The sequence below is a fragment of the Lasioglossum baleicum genome, chromosome 1 (assembly GCF_051020765.1).
Source record: "Lasioglossum baleicum chromosome 1, iyLasBale1, whole genome shotgun sequence".
Classification (NCBI taxonomy): Eukaryota; Metazoa; Arthropoda; class Insecta; order Hymenoptera; family Halictidae; genus Lasioglossum; species Lasioglossum baleicum.
The window spans coordinates 7,412,015-7,438,184 of NC_134929.1; the positions used below are offsets into that span (position 1 = coordinate 7,412,015).

At 44.3% G+C, this 26,170-nt stretch overlaps 1 protein-coding gene across 5 annotated transcripts in view; it reads left to right on the forward strand.

Annotated features, from left to right (window-relative positions):
- LOC143212692 (telomerase-binding protein EST1A) overlaps positions 1 to 26,170 on the forward strand; it is a 169,694-nt gene that overhangs the window by 13,809 nt on the left and 129,715 nt on the right. For all 5 annotated transcript variants that reach the window (XM_076433782.1, XM_076432154.1, XM_076435479.1 and 2 more), the window contains one exon: positions 14,238 to 14,383. In XM_076433782.1, coding sequence (XP_076289897.1) covers positions 14,238 to 14,383 — 146 coding nt within the window. The remainder of the gene's footprint in view (positions 1 to 14,237; positions 14,384 to 26,170) is intronic.

The window sequence follows — 26,170 nt, forward strand, 5'->3', positions numbered from 1 at the left end:
TGTAACATTTCAAAAAACTCCTCGGTCGTCCTTTACGAACGTTTCACTTCACAGAAAGTGGTATCCAAAAAGCTAGGCCCTGCAAATACTCTCCCGATCCTCTGTGTCGCTACGAGTGACGTGTTCGAACAATCGAGGAAATTCCACTGTAACCCTATCGCGAAGGTTTCTGGCGAGTTTCCTCCGTTTGCAGAATGTTCGGACGTATTTGTTTTTCGCAAATGCGTATGGTACATGCCCATAGGTTCGTGTTACCTGTTCCGCGCGCATCATTCTTCCAGGGAGAGGTGTCTTTGCCGAGGCGGGTCGAGCCCCACTCTATCACCGGTTCTTGACGTACTGGATAATGTACTCGGTAGTAATAATGCCTGCTCTTAACTCTGATTTATGGCGGTCAATAAAGAGATCATCCATAATACCGTGGGCTGCTTATTAAGTCCGCTGCCGTGGCCGTTGATGTGTTTACGAACTCTGTTTGCTCGTTCAGGCTCCCGTGCGCTTCGTTCGTTCGGTTCGGTTCGTTCGTTTCGTTTCAGTTGGGTTCGGCATCGCCTGCCCTTTTCCCTCTTTCGATCCCCGAACGTATCGGTTTTCTGGATGCACGCACTAGCCAACCGGGACCAGCCCCGGGATCCCGGGATGGCCTAGCCGTTGATTAAACCACCCGGCCGCTCTTTCGAGTGCATCCGTTTTAACCCCGTAATCTCAATTCCACCGCTAAAATTGCATAGTCACCCGGTCACTGCTCGGCCGCTGCACTCCGGATCGTTGAACGGTTGTTCGGGATACGCGATTGCTCATTTTTCCACCGCGAATTCGAGGCTACTTTGGCTCGAGCTCGAAATTGCCCCGGAGAAAACGATTTCCTGTTGCGCGCTGCGGAATCGGCCCCCGGGGGGCGGGTCACTGTTTGTTTCAAACGTGTACAGCGGATTTTCAATCTGTCAGCTGGCTGCGACGAGCATTCTCGTCATAAAGAGACGGTGTCTTGCGTTACGAGGGGGCCATTGTCCCCGCTTCAGATTAAAACAGCTCGTACCACAGGTTCTGCACTCCCATTCAAACTCATCTTTTCGTAAATCAAATTCTTTCGCACAAAATCAATAGATGGTAAACTTTTCGGAACGTTACTTCCTCTCTTCTTGATTTTAATGAAATTAAAATACGTTGTCAGGATCATAATTTTAAACAACTTTTTCCTATACATTTAATAGCCGGTCTCTTTCAGCTTTTTAGATATTCGTGAAAATATTTTTTAAGTTTAAACCTGTGTCAGGTTTCATATAAAAAATATAACTGCACTTTTTATTACACATTATTCCCAATTATTGTTCATAGAAACTGGAAAAGTTTCAGTCATTATGTCGAAAAATTGTCGATAAATTCCATCGCTCGGCCTTTGATTTCGATAATCGAAATAAATAGACCGTAACTTCATTTGTTGGGATGTCGGAACGAAATTCGGGCCGACCTCTCAAAGTATAACAATTAGAAACAAAACAGTGCCCCCGGCACGCCTGTAAGCGTTTCTTCGAACAAGTAGCACCTGCTAGTGACGGTCAGACACGCGAGCCAAGTTTGTAGAATATCACGTTAGCTCATCATTTCTAAGTACCTAGCATCGGAACGTCCAGAAAAATGAAGTTCACGATTCGTTCAGCACGCGGTTACGGTTCCGAGAAAGATCCAATTGATTCAAATTAGATGATCCATTGAGAATGTCTTGAGGGGTATTCGTGAGGTCGATGTATCAATCATGAAATATCGATATCTGACGATATCAATCAGCCTTCAGGGTTTGACACCTTATTATAGGCTTCTTTGGCTTCCTCGTACTAATGGCAAGCCTGATTTGCATGAAATACGTGTCATTCGGCAGCAATTACCTACCATTTCTACTATTTTGGTAGCCGTATCTTCATGCAGCGATATGAACGGTAAAGGTATCGGTACCCTATGTATATGTATTTTAATAATAGAACTACCGGATTCTCGGGATGATGGTTTGGATTCTAATTTCACGATTACTCAAATTGCAAAGACGTATTTATGAGAAATTATTGGGTATTTATTTCGAACCGTTTTTGTCTGTTTACAGAGTAGTAGCCGAACGGATACCTATTTTTTTAAAATCAATCTTCAATCTTTAAATCTGTGGCAGATCCACACAGGAAACTTTTAAAAAAATGCTTTTACAGACGTTTGAACCTATAGAAATTTTCTAGAGCGAACGAGTCCTGAGTTTTCCACCTGCCATGTCTTGCAAAACTTTTCTAGGAAAAAATAAATGATGAGTCAAGTTGATTGTTGTACTGTTTTTTTTCAACGAAGTTATTGCCACAATTTTTCTGTACATCGGCAGTTTCAGATGGGAAGGTAGAAGGGAATTGATTGAATGCAAGAGAAAATTGTTGTTATCGACAGAACGGTCGCAGATTGAAAGATGCATCGAGCTTACGAGTGGAAGATGGTTATCGGGTGGCACCCACGCGAAATTGAGGCCCTGTCAATTCAATAATGTGAACAATATCGATGATAACGGGGCTGATGTACGATAAAAACGTGCATCGACAAGGGGAGATCGCTCGCGGTGTTCGTGAATGGTTGCCGGTCAAGTTATTTAGATCCCGTGATCGAGATAAAATCCGGCCGCATTATATTTCTATCGCGCGTGGTTGTTATTGATAGCCAATTAATCATCGGCCGTAATCACCCTGCGTCGATTGATTGGACGTCAGGGGGCGGCGGGAAACTCGAGAACGTGTAGACAATTTGTTTCCCAACGCGACACAGTCTTCTTGCTTTTATTTTCGCGAAGATGGCAGCTGAGGGGAACTGGTCGAGAAAACGGTCCAACCATCTCTTGATTACCTTTTTGTATGAATATGTTAACATTTTCGATGGCTCATTAATGCCAGTTAACTAAAATAGCGACGCTGCTATTACTTACTAAATTTTCACGCTTACTTCCCTAAATTTATTTGTATTTTATAAATTAGAAGTTGAAGTTCGACGTGAATAAATGGGCTGTACGTCTACTTATAATTAAGAAAGTCAAATTTTCGACTTAGCAAATGTTTCTTCAAGAGCACGATTCTACAGATCCTCCAGAATAAGATTCCCAACTCCAACATTTAAAACGAGACTGCACTTTTACACGAGGTTTTCGGACGTTTTCAAATCGGTTGGGAAACTACGAGCTTATGGTAAAATCTAACTACTACGTGCGATGATGCAAACCTTCCTCATGCGGAAATCATTACAGAAAATTGCCCCAGAGATTTTGTTTCCAATTAAGAAAATAAAATTATTCCGCAAGACACGAGGTTCACCAGTGACTCTCAACGCCAACGAACGTTCCACCTTGAAGAAAACATCAGATTTCATATGATTTTATTTCCGAAGAACGTTCTTAAGGCGGTATACTCGTTTCCAAGATTGCAAGGATGCGGGATTCGCGTTCTCATTTCTCGATAATACAAAAATGGGGGTTTTCAGTAGTCAAAAACGGTAGGTAAAAGATCGATCTAGGGCGCTATCGTCCTCAAAAGTCCTATTTTTTCCGTTTACGAGGCGTAATTTGCATTATTCGGCTATGAAAATAGCTACATGCGCAGTTGTATGCTTCCGAATAATGCAAATTACGCCTCGTAAACGAAAAAGTAGGATTTTTGAGGGCGATAGCGCCCTTGGTCGTTCTTTTATCTAGCGTTTTTGACTACTGAAAAACCCCGTGTTTGTATTATCGTTGTATTATCGTAACTCGTATAGCTTAACACAACTTGTATATACCTTGAGGAGTGATAAGACAAATGAAATAGCTCGTACATCCTTCGCGAATCTGCATAAGATATCTAAAAATGATTTTGAGTTTCATCAACACGATTGATCAGACGTGCTTCATTTGTAGTAGACATTATCACAGAGTTTCTCGATTGTACCGTGATCGATGTTGAAACTGTTAATTGCCGTCCACGCCCCTGATGATACGCAAATAATTAATCAGAGCTCCAGATATTGATCTTGGGAATGGGATCTGGTTAACCGGTGGATCTAGTTAATCTTCCAAGGCACAACCGACCGTGATCTTGTTTACTTCGATCACTTTTTTTCGCACTCGAGATAAGTTCATTAAAGACACCGTGAATGAAAATTTCGTAGACGCACTGCGCGCGATAAAAGTTTATTGCACTTTTTTCGTGGAAATTGTTCGGCAGGAAGCAAGGGAACGCGCTCGCGAATTAGACGCTCCGTGTTCCTTAACAATGGGAATTCTTTCACGAGCAATTAATTATACGAATGAATGGAAATTTATTTCTCGTATCTGTATCGGGAGAAGAATGCTGTATCTTAATCTACGCTTTCGTTGCTTCACAAGCTATAAAAAGTTAAATTATTAGTTCCGTTCCTTCTAATTGCCGCTGAATGCGGACTCGCTAGTATTCCCATAGAAAAATTCAGTTTCCCCACGGTGTGCCGTATCTATCCTGATAAATCGCGAATTCTAACGAGCAAATTGATTTCTGGTACGGTCAAGGTTAATTTCCTAATTGCGAACGAATAGATAACGTTTCGAATGATATTTTAGTTATTTCCTATTCTCTATCATATTAGCGAATGTCAGCGTTGATCGAAAGACCGGGTTTCTATGGGAAATGACGTTGTAATGAAAATCAATTCGATCTGATCATTCTTGTAAAACAACACACACCAATCATCGTTAATGTCACCAGTCAGATTTATTAACTAACTAGCTCTAATAAAGTTTGAAAGCCATCTTCGTCCATTCAAAGAAAATTTTTGTAGTCGTCCGGTTCTGCAGAACGCAAAAAATTCAGCAAATGTTCGTGTGTAAAGCAGCTTCTCAGCTTGTACCACTCTTTGGACCAGCGTCTATTTGTCTTTCTCTTTGATTTTCTTTTGTTCGCACAGTGAAAGAGTCAATGCTAGAAAACCCAAATCCGAACTGGAAAATATTTCGAAATTCACAACAAAACACCGCTGGAACAGCCCCGACCATGCAGCACGAATATTTTTGCCAGAATGAGTATTGGCGAGAAAATTGATGCGTTTATAGTGAAGCATATTGATGCGCACTTCAATATTGACGCGAATATTGACAATATTGTTGATCGTGTAGGGGCCACTTTAGATCGAAATCTCGTTGATCTCTCCGATTGTGGGATCTGCTCAAGCTAAAAGTAATTTCGAGAAAGTTAAACGAGGAGAAGGATAATGACATTCTTCATGGGGTCCCGTGGGCTTAACTCGCGCACTTGAGCCTGTCAGACGATCCTCCGGGCTGTTGGCGGGATGTTAATGTCGCGAACGGTCTCACGGCAGGTCGATTAATTGCAGGTGATGACAGACCGTGCAAATTGACATCGGCAACGCGCGACTCGTTCCAATTAAGAACTTTACGCGGATCCAGGCGTGTCGTTGCTGGTCCGTGGGAGATCCTCGATCTCGATAATGGGATAATAGCCGGCGGAAGATGAAAAGATCGCTGCTCGATATTGAAATCCAGAACAAAGGCCTCTTCCTTGCCATAAGTCGATCCTGTGATTCGATTCCCCTAAAGGATCGTCCACGGCTCCTTTATCCTCGCGCGCATTCCCGTTACATGACATGTAATATGTAAAAATGAAAATATTAGGTCGTTCGGAAAGTCATTTCGTTTTCTCAAGGGAAAATGGAAGCCGATTTTTTACCATTTAGAATAAGTTTCGTGACACTTTGTTCTATGATCTCTTGCGATTTGAAACAAGCGAAAAAATGGCAAATGAATGGCATCTCTGAAGGGTTAAGAGAGATATTGCTTTTCAATTTAAAAAGTGTCACGTAACCCTAACATGTAACCACACGTAGCATAGTTATGACAGCTAACATGGCACCGACAAGGAAGGCGACACGAGATTCTACACTCCCGAAAAACTGGGACAAATCCGGGAGAACCGCGACAGTTCTATGCATACATATACATAATTCATCGGTGCGCCTCGTGCACACAACAGATGCATCGGAACAGCGCATAAGAGATCGCTCAGCCTCCTGTTGAACAGCTCTGGCCCTCTCTGTTCCGACACAATTGTCACGTTGCTCACGCACCGGTAGGAATCACGGTGTAACTTGATGAACCTTCGAGCGGTTGTAGTCGAGGCATTGGCGAGAGGACGAAGAGAGAGGATCGGGGCTGGTTTGAGCGGTTGGAAGAGAGTGAGAGAGAAAGATAAAGAGGTGGAGAAGGGTGTAGAGAGAGGAAAGCAAAGGAGGAAGGAGAAGTACACTTTAGGGCATAACGGCATCCCCGCGACCCACGGTCGCCGTGTCACGGAGATGCGGTCTGTGTTTCTGTGCCGCGAAGTCTGTGTGCATGCGGCTGGCCAGGCGGCGATAGAAACGGATCCAGAAGAGGAGGAAGAAAGAGGAAGAAAGGTCGGGATTCACCTCTCGCAGGAGAGAGAGAGAGCTTTCTTCGTCTCGGCGCGTCCCGGCGCGTCGCGTCGCGTCGATGCGCGCCGGCTGTCGAGGGCACGGATAGCGCGCAGCCCGCGTTGTCTCATCGACATCGAGCAACTCTCTATGACTAACAAGTTTGCACTTTAGCGCATAACGGGGCATACTCGGCGAGTTCCATAGATCATGGTCCATGACCCACGGATTGCGTGGGCCGGGCACAACCATAACCATTCCTCCGCCAATATAGCGACGGCGTGGCCGCGCGGTACCACGAGCGTTAAGTTTCCAGCTTCTTCGTCTTCTTCCTCCTCCTCCTCTTCTTCTCTTCTGCTTCTTGCTTCAGCTAGCCTGTCCTCCGACTCGACCCACTGTTGTCTGTCCTCTTCGCCCCGTCACGCTTACAGACCTTCTGGTCTCTCTTCTTCAGGTTCTCCATGCCCGCGAACCCGGACCGACTTCGCCGCCTTTTGATCGCCAGATAATCGCGCTAACGGTGCCTATTCGAACTTTCTTCTGCAAACGATTTTTCTTGAACCCGATCTAAGCGGATCATGAAGATACTCGGTCATGGGAAGCAGGCTGGGTTTACTTTCGTTCGAACTCCGGGGTCAGGGGTTCTCAGGGCCACGGTCAGGTGGGAGCGGATTTCTGGACCTGTCTTATGGATCGCTGGATTGCGAATAATTCGTAAAAGTCGCAACCAGAATTCGAAGGACACGAAACGACGGGCTCCTCTCGTTTTCTTCTAAATCAGAAAAGTCCGTCTGGCCTCGGAGAGTTCCCAGCAGGCAACGAGCCCGTGTATAGGTCCGCTGTGAGTTATGGGGTGCGAAATTCTGACCCTTAAGGTGTTCAAGGTCGTTGACGCCATCAATTCGCAGCGGCGTGTGTCGCAGTGATAATTCTGCCGCGTAGATAGCGGTACAGCGTTATCGGCGACGTTCGCCAAGGTTCTCGACTCTTCAAGGTGCTCACGTATTCATCATTGACGAAACCCCGCGTGTCCTTTTCGTCGTCGGGGTTATCTTCTCGTGTCGCGTCGTCCGTCGCGTACGCTGAAAGAGAAAAAGAGGGAGTTCGCCTAAAATTTATCCCCGGCAAAAGGTCGGACCGAAGAATGCTATAAATCCTCGTCGCTGCCTCTCTTTTCCATAGCGGCGCGGCGCTGCCCAGTTCTCTCAATAAGTAACTGGTAATGTCAGAGGAAAGCGTACATCAGGAAATCACCTTAGCACGGCGAGGTCGTCGTGTAAGTAAGAGCCTTAGGTCAGGATGCCAACGCTACCGCGCGGTCTCTTACCCCACACAGAGAGACCTTGTGTGTTACTACCACCTAACCCAGACGTTGGTGTGCCGTAACGAACCGTCGGAACACACCAGCGCAACTTGGCACACCGACCTGAAAACCACCGGTCATTAGTATTCTTTTCGAGTACTTGGCCGTAATCGACCCGGTGGCTCCTCACTTCTTCATTACACTCTTTCATTGCAAGATCTATCCCGCTGCATTTCATTGCGCGCTTTGTCTGTAATCACGGTATTGATTTATCTTAATCGAATTACTTCGAGAGGAACACTCGAATCTCACAAAAAGGCATACGGAGATAAGGGTATAAGAGCAATTTTGATTATGGAGATTCGAATCCTACCGAGTTAGAATCATTCAGCTCGCGTCTGCCGAAGTAATAACCGCGAGCCAAGTTCGAAAAGACAAGATGCTTCCAAGAAGTTTCACTGTCTCGTGAGAATGCTCCTTCCATTCCCGGCGAGGGCGTCTGGTAGCGGTCGTTGACAGTTGTTGACTATCGGACGGCGCCGTGGACGTGAAACCAGTACGCATTTATCGCAGCTGGCACTATTCACCGAGAGCTGTGTTGCTCATCCAACCTTTCTAAGAACTTCAAGCAGCTTAGCGTTTACAGAAATAGGCCATCTCTCAGAGCCCTTCTTCGAGTCTCGGAGGATCATTAAGTCGGCTTCTTTAGCGACTTCTATGAATCTTTTTATCTTTCTTTCCACGTGGTTCGGCGCTCATTCAGATATTTAGAAGCTTCTTTCGGCCCCTTGATGTACGAACGCGTCTCGGACATGTGTTTCTTTCTCCATTGGACACTTTGAAGTAGGATATTGTTTAACATGAACAGCAAGTACTGGATGCATTCACGAAGAAATTGGTTGGGTGAAATATGTTATAATGTTACTTTTAATGTAACAAAGTCGTTAAGGAATGGAATCAATGTTTATGTTCATCCTGCTTTCCAGGATCAATGCAAAACATTTTTATTTTGCATAAGGATCTGCAGTCTACTCGTGAGAATGGTAAATTAAAGAATCGATGGCGACATCTTTATTTAATCCGTACGTCAAGGAGTTGATACTCGAGTTAGCCGAGAGAAACTTCGCTTATTTTTAAGGTAAAGATTTTCAGTATATCGTTCGAGCAACGTCCCCAGTAGCAAGTTCGCACCTCCCGGACCAGGTTCTCTCAAAAGGAACAGGTGGCAGGCTAAAAATAAGCGAACGAAGCGTTTGTAAGGGACACCAGGAGCGAGCACGATGAAGAATGTTATCCGGCAATAATAATTACAGCGTGTTTACGACGTGGCTAAGAAGTATGAGCGAGAATGTAGCACGCAAACGTGCTAGAAGCGGCCGAGAACTAGTAGCTGGGCGCATCGCATGGCATTATGTGGGCCCCGTGTAATAACAACCTGCACAGTGTTGTGTACAGGTTGCAGTTCGTCGACTATGTTGAAAATCGAAGAGTAATGACGAAGGTAAAGTGGTCCGAGTTGACGAGAAAAACGGTGGAAGTCATCGAGACGAGCCCTGCTCTCGCGCGTCGGCTATAACATCAGCATGCGCAACACCTCTGCAGGGTTAAAGCCCTTTATTTGAGAGAATTAACATTGTCTAAGTGAGATTTCTCGCGGTACAATATTCCTCTAATTGCTCGGGACTGCTAAAGTGATTATAACGAGCTGCAGACACGATTGCATGATCGTTCCATTCGAGCGTCTCTGTTTTTCTCTAACTCGACGCTTGCGCTGCGCCGCCGTTTCGCTGCGCTGTGCTATGCAAATGCGTACTTTTTACAATTTGCAGTTTGCGGTTCTTGTTCAGTGAAAATTATCGTTCTCTATCCCTTGCGTCACAAAGAAATAGTGGAACTACACGATCTATCTGTCTATCTTCACTGTATTTTGAAAATAAATATTTTAGTTTTATCTATTCTTAATAATAAAATATCAAGATTCCTTTTAAACCATGGTTCGAATTTTCAAAACTCGAATGAAACCTTAATTGATAGGATTGAAATAATTAACCTCCGTGCTCGGTTCACGAAATTACTGTCTCAATCACAGCGATAAAAATGTTTAGCTTTGAGGAATTGCAGATCCACACGATTGAGAGAAATTGAGTTTTACGAATTTCTTTCACTACTGGAACACCGACGTGTAATCAGCCGACCACGTTTCCGCGTTTACAGTGTTGTTCTTGTTGATAATTCCACTGATCCCTCGTTAGAATTATGAATCACACGCTTCCGGTCGAGTTGCTTCGGAGCTGTTGATAAGACCGTAAATTACCTTGCATTAATGCGCCGCTCGAGCAGTATTATTACGATTACGGGAGCGAAGACGGTTTTATTATTCTTGGAATAATAATGGGATTATCATCGGCTCGCTAACGAATATAAACGAAATCGTCGGGCAATTATTATCGTTAGGATAACGAACGGTGAATAGCAAAGAGCCTCGGATGCTCCCTGATTATCCGATGTCTGAGAAACGCGATCCTTAAATTTAATTGCCAGAATTACCTCTCGGATGTGTCAACTTTTATCATTCAACCGACGCACGTACTGTTACTTTATATTTGAACATTAAGTAACACTCGAATAGCCGGCAAATTAAAATTTTACTAGTCCTTCAGCCATAAAATCTAAATAATCGCCTTCTTCCGTATACTAATCGACTTTTATGTATTTCGCGTGCTGATGTTTCTCAGTGTACCGAGTAAAATCGAGATCTCGAGATGCCTTCGTAAGCTAATTAACCGGCGGAGAGTCAATTAAAAACAGTCAATTAGAAACTTCAACAATTATAAACATCATATAACATTTCTTTCATATTTTCACTTGTAGATCATGCTCCTACAATCTGGCCGGAAAAGTAGGAAACACCCTGCATAATAAACGTAAATACAGTCTTTTATTTTGTGCAATGTTCAAATTACGTGATCCACGAGTGTTACTGCAGCTTGTCAGAACAAAACCCCTTCTAATTCAATTCCAATGTAAATTCAACGCAGGTGGCTAGACGCAGGTACTACTTAAAGCGTGCACAAAGGTTAAGCTCGCAGTCTTTCTCATGGCATCGATCGATTTTTTTGCAGAAATTCCCAACATGCGATCGGCCAATTACTGTTTCCGTGTTTTCGTTGGATCGAGCATGGAACACCATGGATAAATAAGAGCGAAACAGAGCCGGATAGGTGTCTGAACTCGGTTGCGCTCGCTTCCTGGCCGCGGAAAAATAACGCTTACCTACCCCGGTATTAACATACCGCGATATCGCTCGCACTTATATACATGTATGTACATATACGCACGGTGTATCTGATATTCGCTTGGTTTTGATGAATCTCGCAAGCTGCGGATCGAGCTCGAAGAAATTAATCGTCCCTAAGTCGGCGTTAATCACGGTTCGTTCAGCCCGAATGATAAAGGGGAACGCCGGGTGCTCCCGTGAGACCCACCAAACAGGCATCCTCTCGTAAACATGGTCCCGAGATCTCACGTACCGAGGCGCTATCTTTCCCACAACCTCGATCTCTCCTGTTCGTGGCGCCGTGCTCCACTAAACCGGTGCTACCGCCTCCCCTGGGCTCGCGATCTAGGGAATTTGTAACGCGATCCGTCTTCCAACCCTAGACTCTATCCACCATCTTCCATTAGATCATCCTGATCGGACACGGCGGCAATGGCTGCAGCGCGGACGCTCGTTCAAATCTTCCTGGACTGTTCCCCAGGGGCCCGAGCTGACAGTTATCTGTAGCTTCTAGAAAAATTCTGGTCGAACTTGGAAATTTTCCAGAACTTGCCTTTCTTATCGACACTTCTAACGATGGAAGATTTTTTCAAGAATTCTGTGTTGATCCCTGACTTTCTCTAAAGCAGACCTGGGCGACCCTGGCTCGAAAAAGACATGTTGATGTTTCTCTCCTTCTGTTGCTCGGTAAGACAGTCCCAGAGTAGTAGCAACATGTGTTTTTTGAGCCAGCGTCGCCCAGATTTGCTCTAAAGGATCGTTTTTCAGGGGGTCTAGCAAACTAAGAATGGTCCAGCCGCTCCACCCACAATTTTTATTGATATTGTGTGGAAAACAATGGTTTCAGGTTGAAAGATAACCCCCTAAAATTTTAGAGTAAATACCTTTAAGTGTATCATTTTTTTCAGTTGTTAATTAAGATATTATTTCCACACAATATCAATAAAAATTGTGGGTGGGGCCGCTGGACCATTCTTAGTCTGCTAGACCCAATTTGGAAACTGTGATTCACGGACTGCTAATTAAAGTTCGTATGCACCGATTTGCAGATTGTTCACATTATCAAAGATTTTCGCTCCGAATGATGTATGTATGAGTGATACTTGTTCCAAGCACATAAGATCCGGCATGTATACACGGGTTCGAGACGTTTATAGTCGAGGGCAAATCGTTGTCCCATTAACGCCACGCTCGTTCGCCGCGATCGATTAATTTACCTAGAAGAAGCCTAATTGCGTAGACGAGGAGGGACGAAGGAAAAATTGATCGGCGGATACCGGCTTCGTAGATTATACACGGAATCGGATGATTCGGTTGGCACGAACAATTCATCCAATTAGGTGAGAGGAGCCTATCGAGCTGATTTGCCGGGCGACCGGCGCGGCGCGTCGTAATATTAAGTCTGTCTTCCAATTAAAATGATCGTAATTGCGAGGTTCCCGCGCAAGGAGCCAAGGAGATCCTGCGAGGAACCGTTACTCGCGAAATAAATTTTCCCCCTGCCGGAAAAACGGCGTCGTTGGTTAATTAAAACCCCATACGCCGGGTGCATTCCCCGTCGTCCGGCCGGGATGTTTTCACCGAGCGCCACGCACCCGTCTTATCGAGGAATTCGCAAATAAATAATTGGATACTCTAATTAAAGTGGGCCGCGACTCCACGTCCGGCTCGTTACCGGCCGCGCTCTTGGACAAGCAACCGCGATTTATTGGCCGATGTCGATCTAAAGAAAATGATGGCGTTATTGGGCGGGTCCTGATAAGTCAGGCCCATTGATAACGCGAGTTATGGCTAATTACGCGAACACGAGCCCGTGACATACCCGCAGAACTACCTTTCAGTCGGGGAAAGCTTTTCCGATGACTCCCGCAGTTGGCCGAACTTTTTGTCAAACGGTGAATCGGTCTTCGAGATTTCTTCTTCAGTATCGAACCTCGTTACAGAATCACTAATTCAATCGATACAAAATTTGTTGAAAAGATTAACCTTTTATCTAATTGTAAGTGCATCGATAAAGTCTTTAAGGGTTCAGTCAAGAAAATTTTGATTTTTGTCAAGATACTTTCTTCAACGTATCCTTCATCTATCTTGCGCCACTTTTCGCAGAATTAATAGTCGAACAAACATTCCGGATCTTTCTGATGACTCAATATATTCTTTCCGCATTTCTTTATGCATTTTCTGCATCCGAATGTCAGCTCGTCAGCATGCAGGCGGCTCGAGATCACGGGGAAAAAATGCATGTTTCAAACGGTACCGTCTCGGAGTCTCCGTACGCAGAAGATACGGGTGTGTTCGCTCTAATTTATAACATCTGATACATCTGAGCTCGATTCAGACTTGGCAGAATGCAGCTCGAATCGTTCTGAAGCGGCGAGAACAAGCGTCAAAAATGTTCGCAACGGATACCGGAGGAGGTTCAAAAGCGCCGACGAGTGTTTTCCTTTTCGCGAAGATTTGCCCGGCGAAGACAGGTTTTCGTGCGCCCGTGATGAGATTTTTGCCACCGAAGCGATAATATTCTTTCAGCTTTCGGTTCCCCGCTGGCTTTCACAGCTGTGGCACAAAAGTGTACAAATAATTCGAGCGTTAACAAGCAATAATATCGTGCTCGGCGACTTTTAGTTATTTTAAGATCGCGCAAAACTGTTGGAACGACTGCGTTGCAATTTATTTTTATGAAGAATACCATATTTATTGCGAATAAAATTTTACTGGCATTTCTTTTCTCGTCAGACGTACTAACTCGGCTCGAATGTTCTCAAAGATTACTGTTTATAAAAGAAACTTCTGCTGCAGAACACCTGATTTTTCAGTGATCAATTTTTATGCTACACCTGAAAATGCGCACAGGCATTTCTAAAGCTTAGGCAATTGAGAAACATGGTGGTTACCAGTTAATTTCGCGAGAAAATCGAATTCTTTAGACTCGCCCATTGTTTCGCAAAATTAGAGGTCGACGTCCTTATCCAGACCGAAATCCTTGAAATATGCAGGATCTCGTCGAGTGACTGATACGTGCCACGGCTGTCTTGTCACTTATTCATTCTCCCTTCCCGTCCCACTGGATCGTCTGTCAGCCAACACGGCAGAGTTTGCGATACTATTTTAGTGATCGAATGAATCGCGCGTCTGCCACGTGGACGATCCTTTTGCTCCAGAGAACATTCAGCGCCGTGATCAAGGTGGTACGGTAAACGTAATCGAGAAATCGGTTTATTTCAGAATGGAGACGTTCCAGGAGGCAGGGGTGCAAATGCTGAAAGAGTTCAGAGCGTTGCTGCAACATTCGCCGTTGCCGCTTCCAGGGACGCGACTTCTTCAGCTTCTGGCTCTGAACATGTTCGCTATCGAGTCGACGCAGCTGAAGGGTAAGTGGCAAACTTGTTACTAGACTGCGGATGTTTATGCAATTTTCAATTTTTGTAGGCAAATTTGAGGAAAGTGGAATCGCATGAAATCTAATTTCCAGTGGGAATAGTCTTTGTAGATCCAAAAATTCAATAACTTTTTTGAAAATTGTTATAAAATGCATAAAGATCCGCAGCCTGCTTATCACATTCAAGGATAATTCCGGCGAAATTAGGGCAAGTCATTGTTTCGAATTTGTTAGTGAGGGTGAAGCAATTAATTGCGCGTGTTTCTTCTTTTATTCTTAGAGGAACCACGTAAATAAATGTGTTTATCTGACGAAAGTGATTTCTACTACTTGGGACATATAAATAAGTTCTCATTTTGCGATTGAGATTCATTCCATCGTCTAAACAACAGATCAAGTGAATTACTTGCTAAGCTTTGCTGAATTGAGTCGAGCTTGCAATATAAGCTGTTCTTCTCTAGTAAAAAATTGCACTTTGTGAGCAATTTCAAACTAATTTCACTGTGAAAACCGTTCGGTGTTAAAAATCGCGAAGTTCGTCCGTGTAAGAGCTTGTCCATCGAATCGAAGGCGGAAGCTTTGACGTACGACCGCGAGACGGACCGAAGTAGTTTGTAACGGAGCGCCTCCGGATCAGAAACCGCGCAGATCTCCGGGGACGATACGTTGGATTGAATTCGAATGGGTTTTGGCAGCAGGCGTAGTCGTTATTCTGATTTATTGCGGCGGTTCGCGCTGCCAGCGCCGACAGAACGACGTGAAACAATAAAGCCGGACTCGGAGAAGCGGGGCTCTTCGCGTAGTAACATTAAATAACGAGACGGCCGTGGCCGTGAAAGAGATTCGATCTAAAGTGCCGGTTACAACGTTGTCGTAACAACTTTCTTCTTCTCCTTCTACCGCGGCGGCCTATCACGCCCGCTCGAAACGCACGCGAGAACCTTTTATCGATCTATCGCCGCGCTCGCGATCGCTTGAGAGACCGCGCGCGCCGCATCGCATGCCCCGGAACTAAAGCTTACCTGTTCTTTACCCTTTAAACAAACAGAGATACCCCTGCCCAGGAATTAATCAGTTCCACTACCCCACAATTGGTCGACCACAAAGAAGCAGTTTTAATTTGTTCATTTGTACAAATTGGTGATTTTGAACTTATTTTTTTAAGCAAAACGTCGATTATTTACGGGATCTTGTGGTGCAGCTCTTTAGACATGTCTCTGTACAATGTTAAGTTGTAATTCGTTATTCTTTCGAAATTATTGTTACAAGTATGGACGAATGTGTAGGTGTAATTTCAAACAGTAGAACCATTAGAAGAGTTTAGAAATATGATTTTCTACCTATTAAGTATATTAAGGAAGAATTTATTATAAAATAATTCTTCGTCGCTGATTGTAAATCAACGATGTACAAATGCATTCATTACTTCAAACAATGCATCGACAACAAAATTAAAGTTTCACTGAACCGCGAAACTACAGGGTGCGGCTCAAGTTCGGAAACTTTGTTTGTCGTGAAATATTTGCGAAAGAAATGTATCTTTTCTGTATATTTTTATAATCGGGGCGTCCGTCATTCAATTTGCTAGTTCATGATATAAGTGGTCTATTCATTTGTTTTAAATTAAAATGGCGGACAAGCGCGAAGAAACGCGTGCTTCTGTAATTTCCTTACATTTGAAAAGTAAACGTCAAGTTGAGATCGTTCGTTGGATTATTCTATCTGGGGGATTCTTCAGGCAAAAGCTTGTGCTAAACCTCATAACTCAGTAAAGTCGTTGAAGCATGATTTGAAATTGACGAAAATACGCTGCGTGCCGTGATTGATGAATTTCCGAAGCGTCTCGAGTCCTGCATAAAAGCCAAAGAGACGCCATTTCGAAAAAGACTTTGTACAACATAAATTTTATTGATTTCCAATGTTATTATTGTCGTGTTCGATTTAACAAATAAAAATTTGGTTGCACAGTAATTATTAGACTGCGGATCTTCATGCAAAATAAAAAATGTTTGCATAGATTGCAAGACCTAGAAGCCAAATAAAAATTTCATTCTTCTTTTAATTATCTTGTTAAGGTGAAACGAAGACATCGGTGGCCTTAAATCTTTTCAATACCTCCACTGTTTTAAATTGTACGTAGTCATTTTTGTCATAAAAGCATAAAATCCGCAGTCTAGTAATTATGTACATATGTAAAAAGTTTGCAAACTTTTGCAGCAGCCTGTAGTCGATCGAAAAGAACACCCAAGTAGAATAAAGTCTTTTGAAATCCAAGGGAGAAGAAAATAAAATCGTGCAAAATATTTCTGGTCAGTTTCCTACCTTTTTACGATGAAACTTGCGTATCTTTTATAAATATCCGCAAGTTCACGACGCAACGAAAGTAGTATCGTTGCGGACCGAACGAGTCGCAGAACTTTTCCGATTCGGACGTTCGGCGGGAGCGCGGACTCGTAAACCCGTCGTTTAATTTCGCGAATACCCAGGAACTGAGCCGGGTACTTCGAGGTGAGCGAATTTAAGCGTAAAATGGAATTCAGAAGCAGGTGGGTGGCACGTAAAAGGAATTGCGGGAGGCTGACCAGCGCGAATCTCTTGCCCGTCGAGCATCGTCGATAGCGATTTCACGAGGCCCGGAATTTGTTCCCGGTATTGAGTCGTAAACGTGGCATTACCGTCGAAATTTACGAACGCGCCGCCTTTCGACGTGTGTAAATAATACATCCGAGCCGAAACAGCGGGACCGTTTTCACGCCCACGCGCCCTCCTCCGAATTTTTTAACGATCGCAGATTCGGAAATCTTTCGGCCCGTAAATAACCGGTCGGGAAGCATGTATGAATAGGTACGGAACTGTTCGGCAAAGCTCTCAACGCGAATAAACGAATGTATAAATTTTAAACTTTGAACGAACATCCCCACCGTTTCGACGTGGTAACATTGTACGGTAATTGGCATCCGGATGTTTATGCATTTTTGTAGGACACAAATTCAAGGAAGCCAATCTCGGTGAATTATGCCGAGGATGTCAACTGTGCACGGTATTTCGTGGTCTAATAATAATTTAATTAAACAGTAAACACGAGGAATGATTTTCTACTTCTTGTGTATACAGCGAATCTGTGTATACTACACGATCTAAGAAAAACGCCTGAAATAAAAAATTCTATGGTGTTTTTAGATTTATTTTTGCGTGCAAAAATCTTATAAATAAATGCCACTTTGCTGAAATATAATAAATGGTATCAAAATAACTCAACTAACGCAGCTGTCGATGAATAACAAAATGAATGAGATTGTCACTTTGATTTCGGTGAATTGCTGTCGATGAAAGCGGTGTTTACGAAACTTCCGATTGCAAGTTAACCCGTTAGAACGGCGAGTCGAAGATTGCAGTGCTTGTTTCCTCGCAACTGCTCATCTGATCTGTTTTATGCGGCTCGCTGTTTAACGAGATGACTTCATTCAAACGAAATCGTGGTTAACGAGCGCGGCCCAATCGGACAGAAAACGGAAATTAGTAGCTGAAACGGTAACAGATATGTGCATTGGCATTCATGCCCCGCCCTTGCATCAAATTCCCGATATTCCCCGGCAGTTCAGCGTTTCTTTCTGCTTCCTGCTATTTCTCCGCGATTTTAATCGGATTATCGTGCGCGATTCTATTTGCTTCGCGCCGATCCGATGGTATGTCCCTCGTTCACGGAACTTCGGTTTAAACGGAACCTTCCTCGATCGTACCCATCCCCGAACAGGTGTGCATAAACAGTTTTAACTGCACCTCTCGAAATACGGAAGCTCGTAGCGTCGGCTCTGTTGGACCTTCAGAAAATCCCGACTTACTTCTACAGCATGAACTGTGCGTTTACAAGGAAATCATTGTAAAGTGATAATTACGTATGTTGGAAATTACTTCGAAGTAATCGAAATTAACACGTTAAACGCTGTATCATTTGTGGATCATTTTTATTCTACTGCATTCGAGTAAATCAATTTTTTCTAGGACTTGTAAAATGTAGAAGGGCGAAGAAGACTTTCTAATTAGGCTCTGTCAGTTAAATTAGTTTTGTGGGAATTTTTGGGGTAGATATTCAGGATTGACTTTTGGAATTGATTGCTAGAAAATGTTTGATTTGCACGATCACTCGCAGCCAGGTAATTAGCATTCACTGGGCCTCGCGACCAGCCATTAGAAAATATTAGAACGATGTTAGACGATCCTATGCCTCTCTCTCTCTCTCTCTCTCTCTCTCTCTCTCTCTCTCTCTCTCTTTCACCCTGAGTCATCGTCGCGCCGTGACTGACCGCCGCGCGTTCGCAGCGGAGAAGCAACAGGCGAACAGGGCGTCCTGGGTTTTTGCAGGTGCGTGCAGGTGCTAGCCCCATATAATTATCACTAATTCCTATACGAGAGCGAAACCCTGGTCAAGGACTCTCTCTTCTCAGGATGAAACCCAGCCTCGTGAGTCATCGGCGAGCCGAACGGGAACTCTTGCTCTTCTATTTCCGATGTAAAACTGTCTGCGCGGATATTTTGCACCTGCTCCGCTGCTTTTTTACCCCCCTGTTCGCCATTTAACTGCACAGTTTTCAGGGCACAGATGGGAAAGGGAGGTCTCAGCCGGACGGTTAAAAGTCATCCTCCTCGATCCTCTATCACCCGTGGAAAGCCTCTCCCGGTTGTTCCATTGAAATCGTTTCCGTGTAAACTTATGCTTCCTCTCCGTGCTACTTTTTTCCCCCCGACGATTTTTCTACCCGCCTAGACTAGTTTTCTCCGGTGATCTGTGGGATGCAGGTGTTCGAGCGCGGCCGCGTTTTTCGAAATCCGTTTATGAAGGTCGCCATTAATTGCTTGTTTACGTTCCGAGAGTTTTATTACATTGCCGGCCGGTATTAAAGGGTCGTTTTGCTGTTCTTTGTACTTATAGACATTCATTTTCATCGAATATTTGTGTCCGTAATCATGAAAAAGTGGTCCAAAATTTAAAAAAATTATTACATATTTTATACTAATTTAATTTAATGTATTTAATTGTTACAATATTGTGAAAAATGAACCGTTAGATAGTGCTTGTTATTTCAATATTGTCTCGAAACAAGAAATATATGACTTGGACCACTTTCATAATTATGGGCACATTTAATAACGTGATTTCTTATTCAACTTGAAATATGTATGTTGAAATTTGACTGTGAATATAAATATTTAATTTTGTTGTGGAAAGATGCGATTCATTTTTGTTTATTCGACAAAATTCCCACGCAGCTGTTCTTCCATTTGTACTTGCACTGTAAATGAACGAAATCCGCATGGTGGTCACCCCTTTCAGGACGAAGATAATCTTGCACGATTACAATGTTTTAGTAACTACCTTAGGCCTCGAGCCATGCTCGCAACGCGTGCTGCACCTGACGCAACGATGCACCACACGCGCATCCTAACGCCCGGTAGTGTACCCTACTCTCCGGTATAGGTTTTTGCGGTCGGATTCCTCGTATGGCTGGAAGGTCATTTTCCTTTTATTTCTGACGATTACACTGTTGCATTTCTATCCAGTTATTAGAAATTTTGCTGATTAAATTTGAGCAAATTGAAACGCACACTTAACATCCGTTTTCGGCTGAGAAAACAGCAAGCTGATTTTACCGACTTATTTCTACAAATTTGATTGTACTTAAAGATCTGCAGTCTGCTGGTGAAGTTGGTAATTGGGTAAAATTTGTGGTAAAAGAGTTCATAATTCCCGGAGATTCTGAACTTCAGAATCCTCTTTGCTGAATCTGTAGATGGAGAATCGAGTCTGCAGAATACGAGGTCGTTTGAATTTTTAAAGTAAATTTTAACATTTTGAATCTTTCAATCTCGATATAGGAAATCTATTCGTTCGACGTTCGCTCTGTGTGAATTTTTCAATCGGATTTATCGTCTTTTACAAGAGACTTCATCAATTTTGCATAATTTACATTACCCATTTTAGGTTACCGTCTCTCTGGTCTAGATGAAATTGTCTGTTCAAGAGAAACCAATTTTGAAGTAATTCTACAGTAAAATAATATCAATTATCATTCTATTAAATCACCATGAACGCAAAATCCAAATGAAGGGGCAAAACACGAAGATGCAGTGGTCCAATGTCGATAGATCAGGCGCACGCATTGACATAAGTAGAAAAACCTAGCAATGGACAGACACGCGACGGAAGCGTTCGCGGCGGCCATCTGAAATGAAAAGAAACGCGGGCGGACCGATTCGAATGAACATTTCCGGTTGTTGTTTGCGGAAAGCATCACCCACTTTCCAATTACACAATTAATTACGAGACACCATGTGTTTTCCTCGATGCACAGGGGCACGGTTAGTTCTAATCAACGGAGCGATCTCTCTCCAGCTAACGAACCAGTTCAGCCCCCCCGTCCTCGACGGCTGTTCGCTGTACACTTTAATTATCCCGGCATCGGATGATCGAGCATTCAGAATACTTCCTGATCGTACAACCGATAGGGAACGACTGTGGATTGTCAGCGCGACAACGCCTTCGCAACGGCCGCGAACACTTGCTGTTCGCAACGTGGAACGTTATCCGTGACACGATGATGACCGGCTATCGAGCGGCCCAGTAATTGAAATCGTAAACACTGCTGGTAATGACCCATTGAGTTTATGCGTTCGCGTCGACACCGTCTGCGGTTGACGTACTGGACCCCGAAGGTCCTGGCTTCATCATCCTTAAACCGCCGCGCCACGACGCGATCATGCGGTTTCACCTCGCAAACTGGCTAATAATGGAGATGTTCCTTCGGGAAATCAACTGCATCGTGATACCCACATTTTTATGCAGTCCTCCCCTTCCACCTGGTTACGTATGAATTTTTGAAGTGGAAACTTCTTTAGGAGCACCGCGTACACCATTGCTGGACAGCGAATGCGTCTGATCCGTCACGCCTCGAGGTGAAACGCAACTCGGGGGAGTCGAGCGAGAAACAGACAGGTGTGCCAAGCGCCATGGAAGTGCGCATAGAACACCGCTCGGATTTACTTACTTACTCCTCAGTTGCGTTCTATACTCGCTATTCGTGGCGCCTAGGAGAACTAAGACCGCCACGGGGAGCGAGACGCGTGGCCGGGCCGAAGGGGCGTAGCCTTCGGAACTTGGCCGTCGCGAGTAAGTAAATCCGAGCGCTGGCATAGAAGTACGCGCGAAATGTTTTCTCTTCGGTCGTACAGTCTTCGTTTTCTTTTATTTTATTAACTACGATGCACTTGATAAAGAAATCTGATAAAAATTGGGAACATTGCTTTCGACGGTATCTCGCTACTGGATTTTTATAAAATTGCTACCTCTACAACTTCTACAAGAAATATGCATTTCTTAGGATTTTTGGAGATTTTCCATTTTCTCAAACATGTTTTCCAAATACATATAAGCGTGGTCATCCGATAACTTCGATGTGAAATCAGCAATCTTCAGATTGTGGAATTGTTTAAAGATCGACTTTGCAGTAAATAATTTGGAGAAAATTGATATTTGTGCGTGCCACTGGGTAGACCGTTCACGAATGTTTTCATTTTATTTTTCTCGAAACTCACTCTAAACAGTGCACAAGCTATAACAAGCTCCAAACAGGTGCAACACAATAACGAAGTAACGAGGTTCGCAGTGTGTTGCGAACATAAAAAGAGAAGGAGAAGGCGGGTGATTCAGAGCCGGGACTTTTGGGGTGACTTTAATCCTTCTCTGTAGGGTCTCTCGGAGATCCTCTCTTGCGCTCCGCTTCTGCAATTTATTTCGCGCGCGTCCTGTCCGCGACGAAAAATGCGATCTCCGGCCTCGTCCGGCCTCGGAGCAGTCGAGTCATCCTCGAGACATCCATCAGATCCACTTTGTCGACGATCGAATTGAAAGCACTCGAGAAAGTCACCGAGCTGGCGGCAGCGGCGCGGCGGCGACGGCGGGAGCAGTTGCCGAAGATATTGCACACGGCCGGCAAGAGATAATCCACGTCCTGCCGGCTACTTGACGATGAAGAGATTCCTCCTCGATGAAGAGAGGAGAGAGAGAAGAGGGTAAACGACCTTCCTCGCCGCGGGTACACGGCTCGGAACCATGGGGTTCGGTCGTTACCAATCATGCCTAGGATCCGTCTAACCAGCGGCAGATTACAGGATAGCCGTTCCCCGGCATCTGTACTTTTCGATGCTTGATTCGTCTTTTGATTCCATTTGGAGCCTTGCCCTCTACTTTGTTCAGCGTTACGGCCTCTCGCGCGCCACAACCCTGCGCTGCGCATTCCGCGCACCGCCGATTTGTAATTCGCGGATACGCTTTTCCGATCATTTTATTGCACGAAACTGCCGATCCTGCTGAGATGCTGCGCGATATTGAATCGTCCAGGTACGTGCCCGCACGAATGGCCGTTGACGGTATTTTCTGGTCCAGAGTGCCATTTTTTCGAAACGAATCCGCACACTGTTTCAGACTTCATTTCCATGCCAGAATATATGAATCTTCTTTGAACAATGTCTTATCTAGGAGTGCATAGTAGTATTTATTTATTTATTTCGGCCTCGCGGCCAAGAAATTGGACTTGGTTTACAGTTCTCCTATGTCATCCATCCCTCCATCCATCAATCCATCCATATCCCATGCCACACTCTATGCCTCATTGCCTATAATCAATGTTAATCTATCCTAATGTCTTACATCCAATATTACATCTTTCCTTTTTTTCTCGATACTCCTGAGCCAGTCTACTATCTCTCCCACTCTTTTATCTTGTACTATCTTTTCTATACTTATATTTATTCTCTCTACACCTTCACAGTCTTTTGCCAGACGCTTTAGCTTCCCCAGGTGTCTCTCGCATATCATGCACATTCTCTTTTCCTCTTTTCTCCGATATTTATTCCCTTCTTCCATATTTCCACATCTTACTCTAGCCATCAGGATCTGGCTGTCTCCTTATCCTTTCTCCTCTAGGTACCTTTGTACTTCATATATGTATTTATATTTATCACAGAACCTAGATGCCATTATTTTACTGTATTGCCACTGTCCCTGAGTTTGCCTATCCCTCTCCTTAAGAGCCTCGCTAATTTCCATAGTTTCTTTTCCTTCGCTTCTTTCTTTTTCTATTCCCGCTTGACTGTATCCCTTGTTGTCCAGGTACTCCGTCCTCTCTTTGTTATTTCTTGTTCTTTCCTCCACCTTTCTCTTTCCCTCAGGCATTCCTTTACCAAAACTTTTCCCTCCGATCTCTCTTTCCTCAAATCTTAACGATTTCTCTCCTGCTCTAATTCTTACCTTCTCTCTCACGGTTTCGTCTTATCTAGGAGTATTTTCTAGTCTAGTGTGCCAGTTTTTCTACACAACTCATTGGTCTCATTTCGTACAGATATGTTTACTGCTGTTTGAAACATGTGGTACATTTTTGAGCAACTTTATCTTCAGAAATTTTCACAAATTTTTACAAATTTTTGTAACTACTTCTTTAAGATCAACATTGATTGTACTATGTTCGAGCTCGATACAAGTGATGACTCTCGAACCAGAAAATTCGAGATTAGAGAGAACGTTTACGTTGTCGTGATACAGGCATTGCAGAATGCATGTAAAGGTTAAAGACCTAAAAAAAGCTCCCAGAAGAAGCGGGCGAAGATGCAGATGAGAGGAAGAGGCGAACGCCAAGGCCGAGAGTGGTGGATAGACCGGGGCCGATCGAAACGGGAGCGAACAAAGGTAGAAACAATGAGGCAATTTAATAACAGCGGTGCGTGCGGTTAGCCACGAAACTGCGAAAACGTTCAAAGCTGTTGAACCCCGGGCGTGGTGCTCGGGGAAGGTAAAAGCGAGTGAGAAGATACCGTGGAGTACCTGTACTTAGCGTCGAGAACGTTTGCGTCGAATAACACCGGCGTCAAAGACGAGTACGTGGAAAAGCAGTCGCGCGGAGAGCAGAGAGAGAGAAAGAGAGAAGGAGAGAAAGAGCAAAGCCTGGCTGCGCCGGTTGCTTGGATGCAGATGATCCGAGATTATAGACATTAGGGACATTAGCCTCGGCGCTATACGATTCTCGAGCTGCCCCGCGGTGCACACTCTCGGCTCCTCTCAGCTCCGACTTCTCTCGCACGTACACGCGTCCGTTTCGTTGCTTCGTTTCTCCGCTCGAGCGGCCGGGAGGATCGTCGCCGCTTAATATGCACCCTTCGCGGCGAGTAAGTGATTCGAAGCGAGTAATTTGCGAATTTCAGTGCGCGTGTAAGTCGCGAGGGCTGCTGTCGCGGTTATTAATGGACCGCGGCGCCCTTGCACTCGCTGCGCGAGCCCATCACCAGAGTTACCCCGAGGAAATCGGTTTCCTCGAGATGCGATCATCGAGCGGAGAGATGCGAATAAGGGCGCGTTTATGTTGCAGCTGCGGCAAACCATCGAAAATACAATGTGACCGAGATATTCTGCATTATTCTGTCGTTTCACGATGGAAATATTAGGTTCGGGGGAAAGTTCTGTCGTATTTTAACCGTCCGTACACTGTGCAGGAGTCTATTTTGACCGGGAACATCCAAATTGTCATTCAAGTACTCAATTTGTGGCAATTAAACGAACTGAATAGCTGTTTCATCGAGGATATCGGAAAGAGATATCATCAAAAGTAAATTTTTAAAAATTATTAGAGCTATAAAAATCGTCCGTTGTCCGAGGGTTAAACAAGCAGGTAGTTTTGCGTTTAATTTGCGTATAATGCGTATATATTTTTATAAATTGATTAAAATGTTTTCCTTTTAAAATACGACAGGACTGTCCCTCCAACCAAATATTTGTTTCTCGTTCACGAAATGAGAAGTACCGTAAACTTCCACAGCTACGAATTACTATTTGTCTCCTGCCAAAAGAAGGATTCGTCAATTTACACTTTGCCAGACAATCACCGGCTCCCGGTAGCTCGGTAAACAGCGGTGTTCTACCGGAAACCCTATAGAGACAGCGATAATTAGCTTTCCGTTTCTCCGCGGATGACTCAGAACGCGTCTAGAAGATGTCAGCCATTAAAACGGGTTGTCCGTGAGATGGACTGACAGCGGACCAGTTAATTCGAAGTGAAAACGCGAGTGTGACGAGAGTTGGTCGCATAATCTGCGTAACGCGGGGTGTCCCTGAGGAGAACGGTCTTCTTAATAAACGTCGGTGCGGAGGAAGTGAAATAAAAAGCTCCGCGTATATCCTAGTCTGTTCAATTACGTCGACGATTACAGTTAGGATTCCTTCTAATACAATTTCGTAATTGACAGTCAATATTGCGACGATTTCATCGGTCATTCGTAGTCGATAATTAGCACCGGTTCGGCCGGACCGAAATAACTATTCCGTTCACCTAATAAGGGAAGCGAAGCGTGAAGCAGCCATAAAAAATCGATCAACCGGAGCGAATTAGAAGATGGCTCTCTCTCTCTCTCTCTCTCTCTCTCTCTCTCTCTCTCTCTCTCTCTTTCTTTCTCTCGGAGGGTCCGAAGGAAATTTAAAAATCTCGGGGGAACCGTGTGCAGGCCTCTCGGTTAATTGCACCTAACTGTACCGGATATCAAACAAGTATTATTTGCGATAATACGATAGACACAGCCGGCTAATTCCCTCATCATTTTGTAGGTAATTCCCTGAACCCTCCTTGTTATCTTCATCATATTCTTATCCTCGTCCCGCCGCGTACGATTCTCGAGCGGTCCTCGCCACCCGGTGCAACTATATTTCCCATGGAGCCACGGGATTGATGGTATCGTCCGA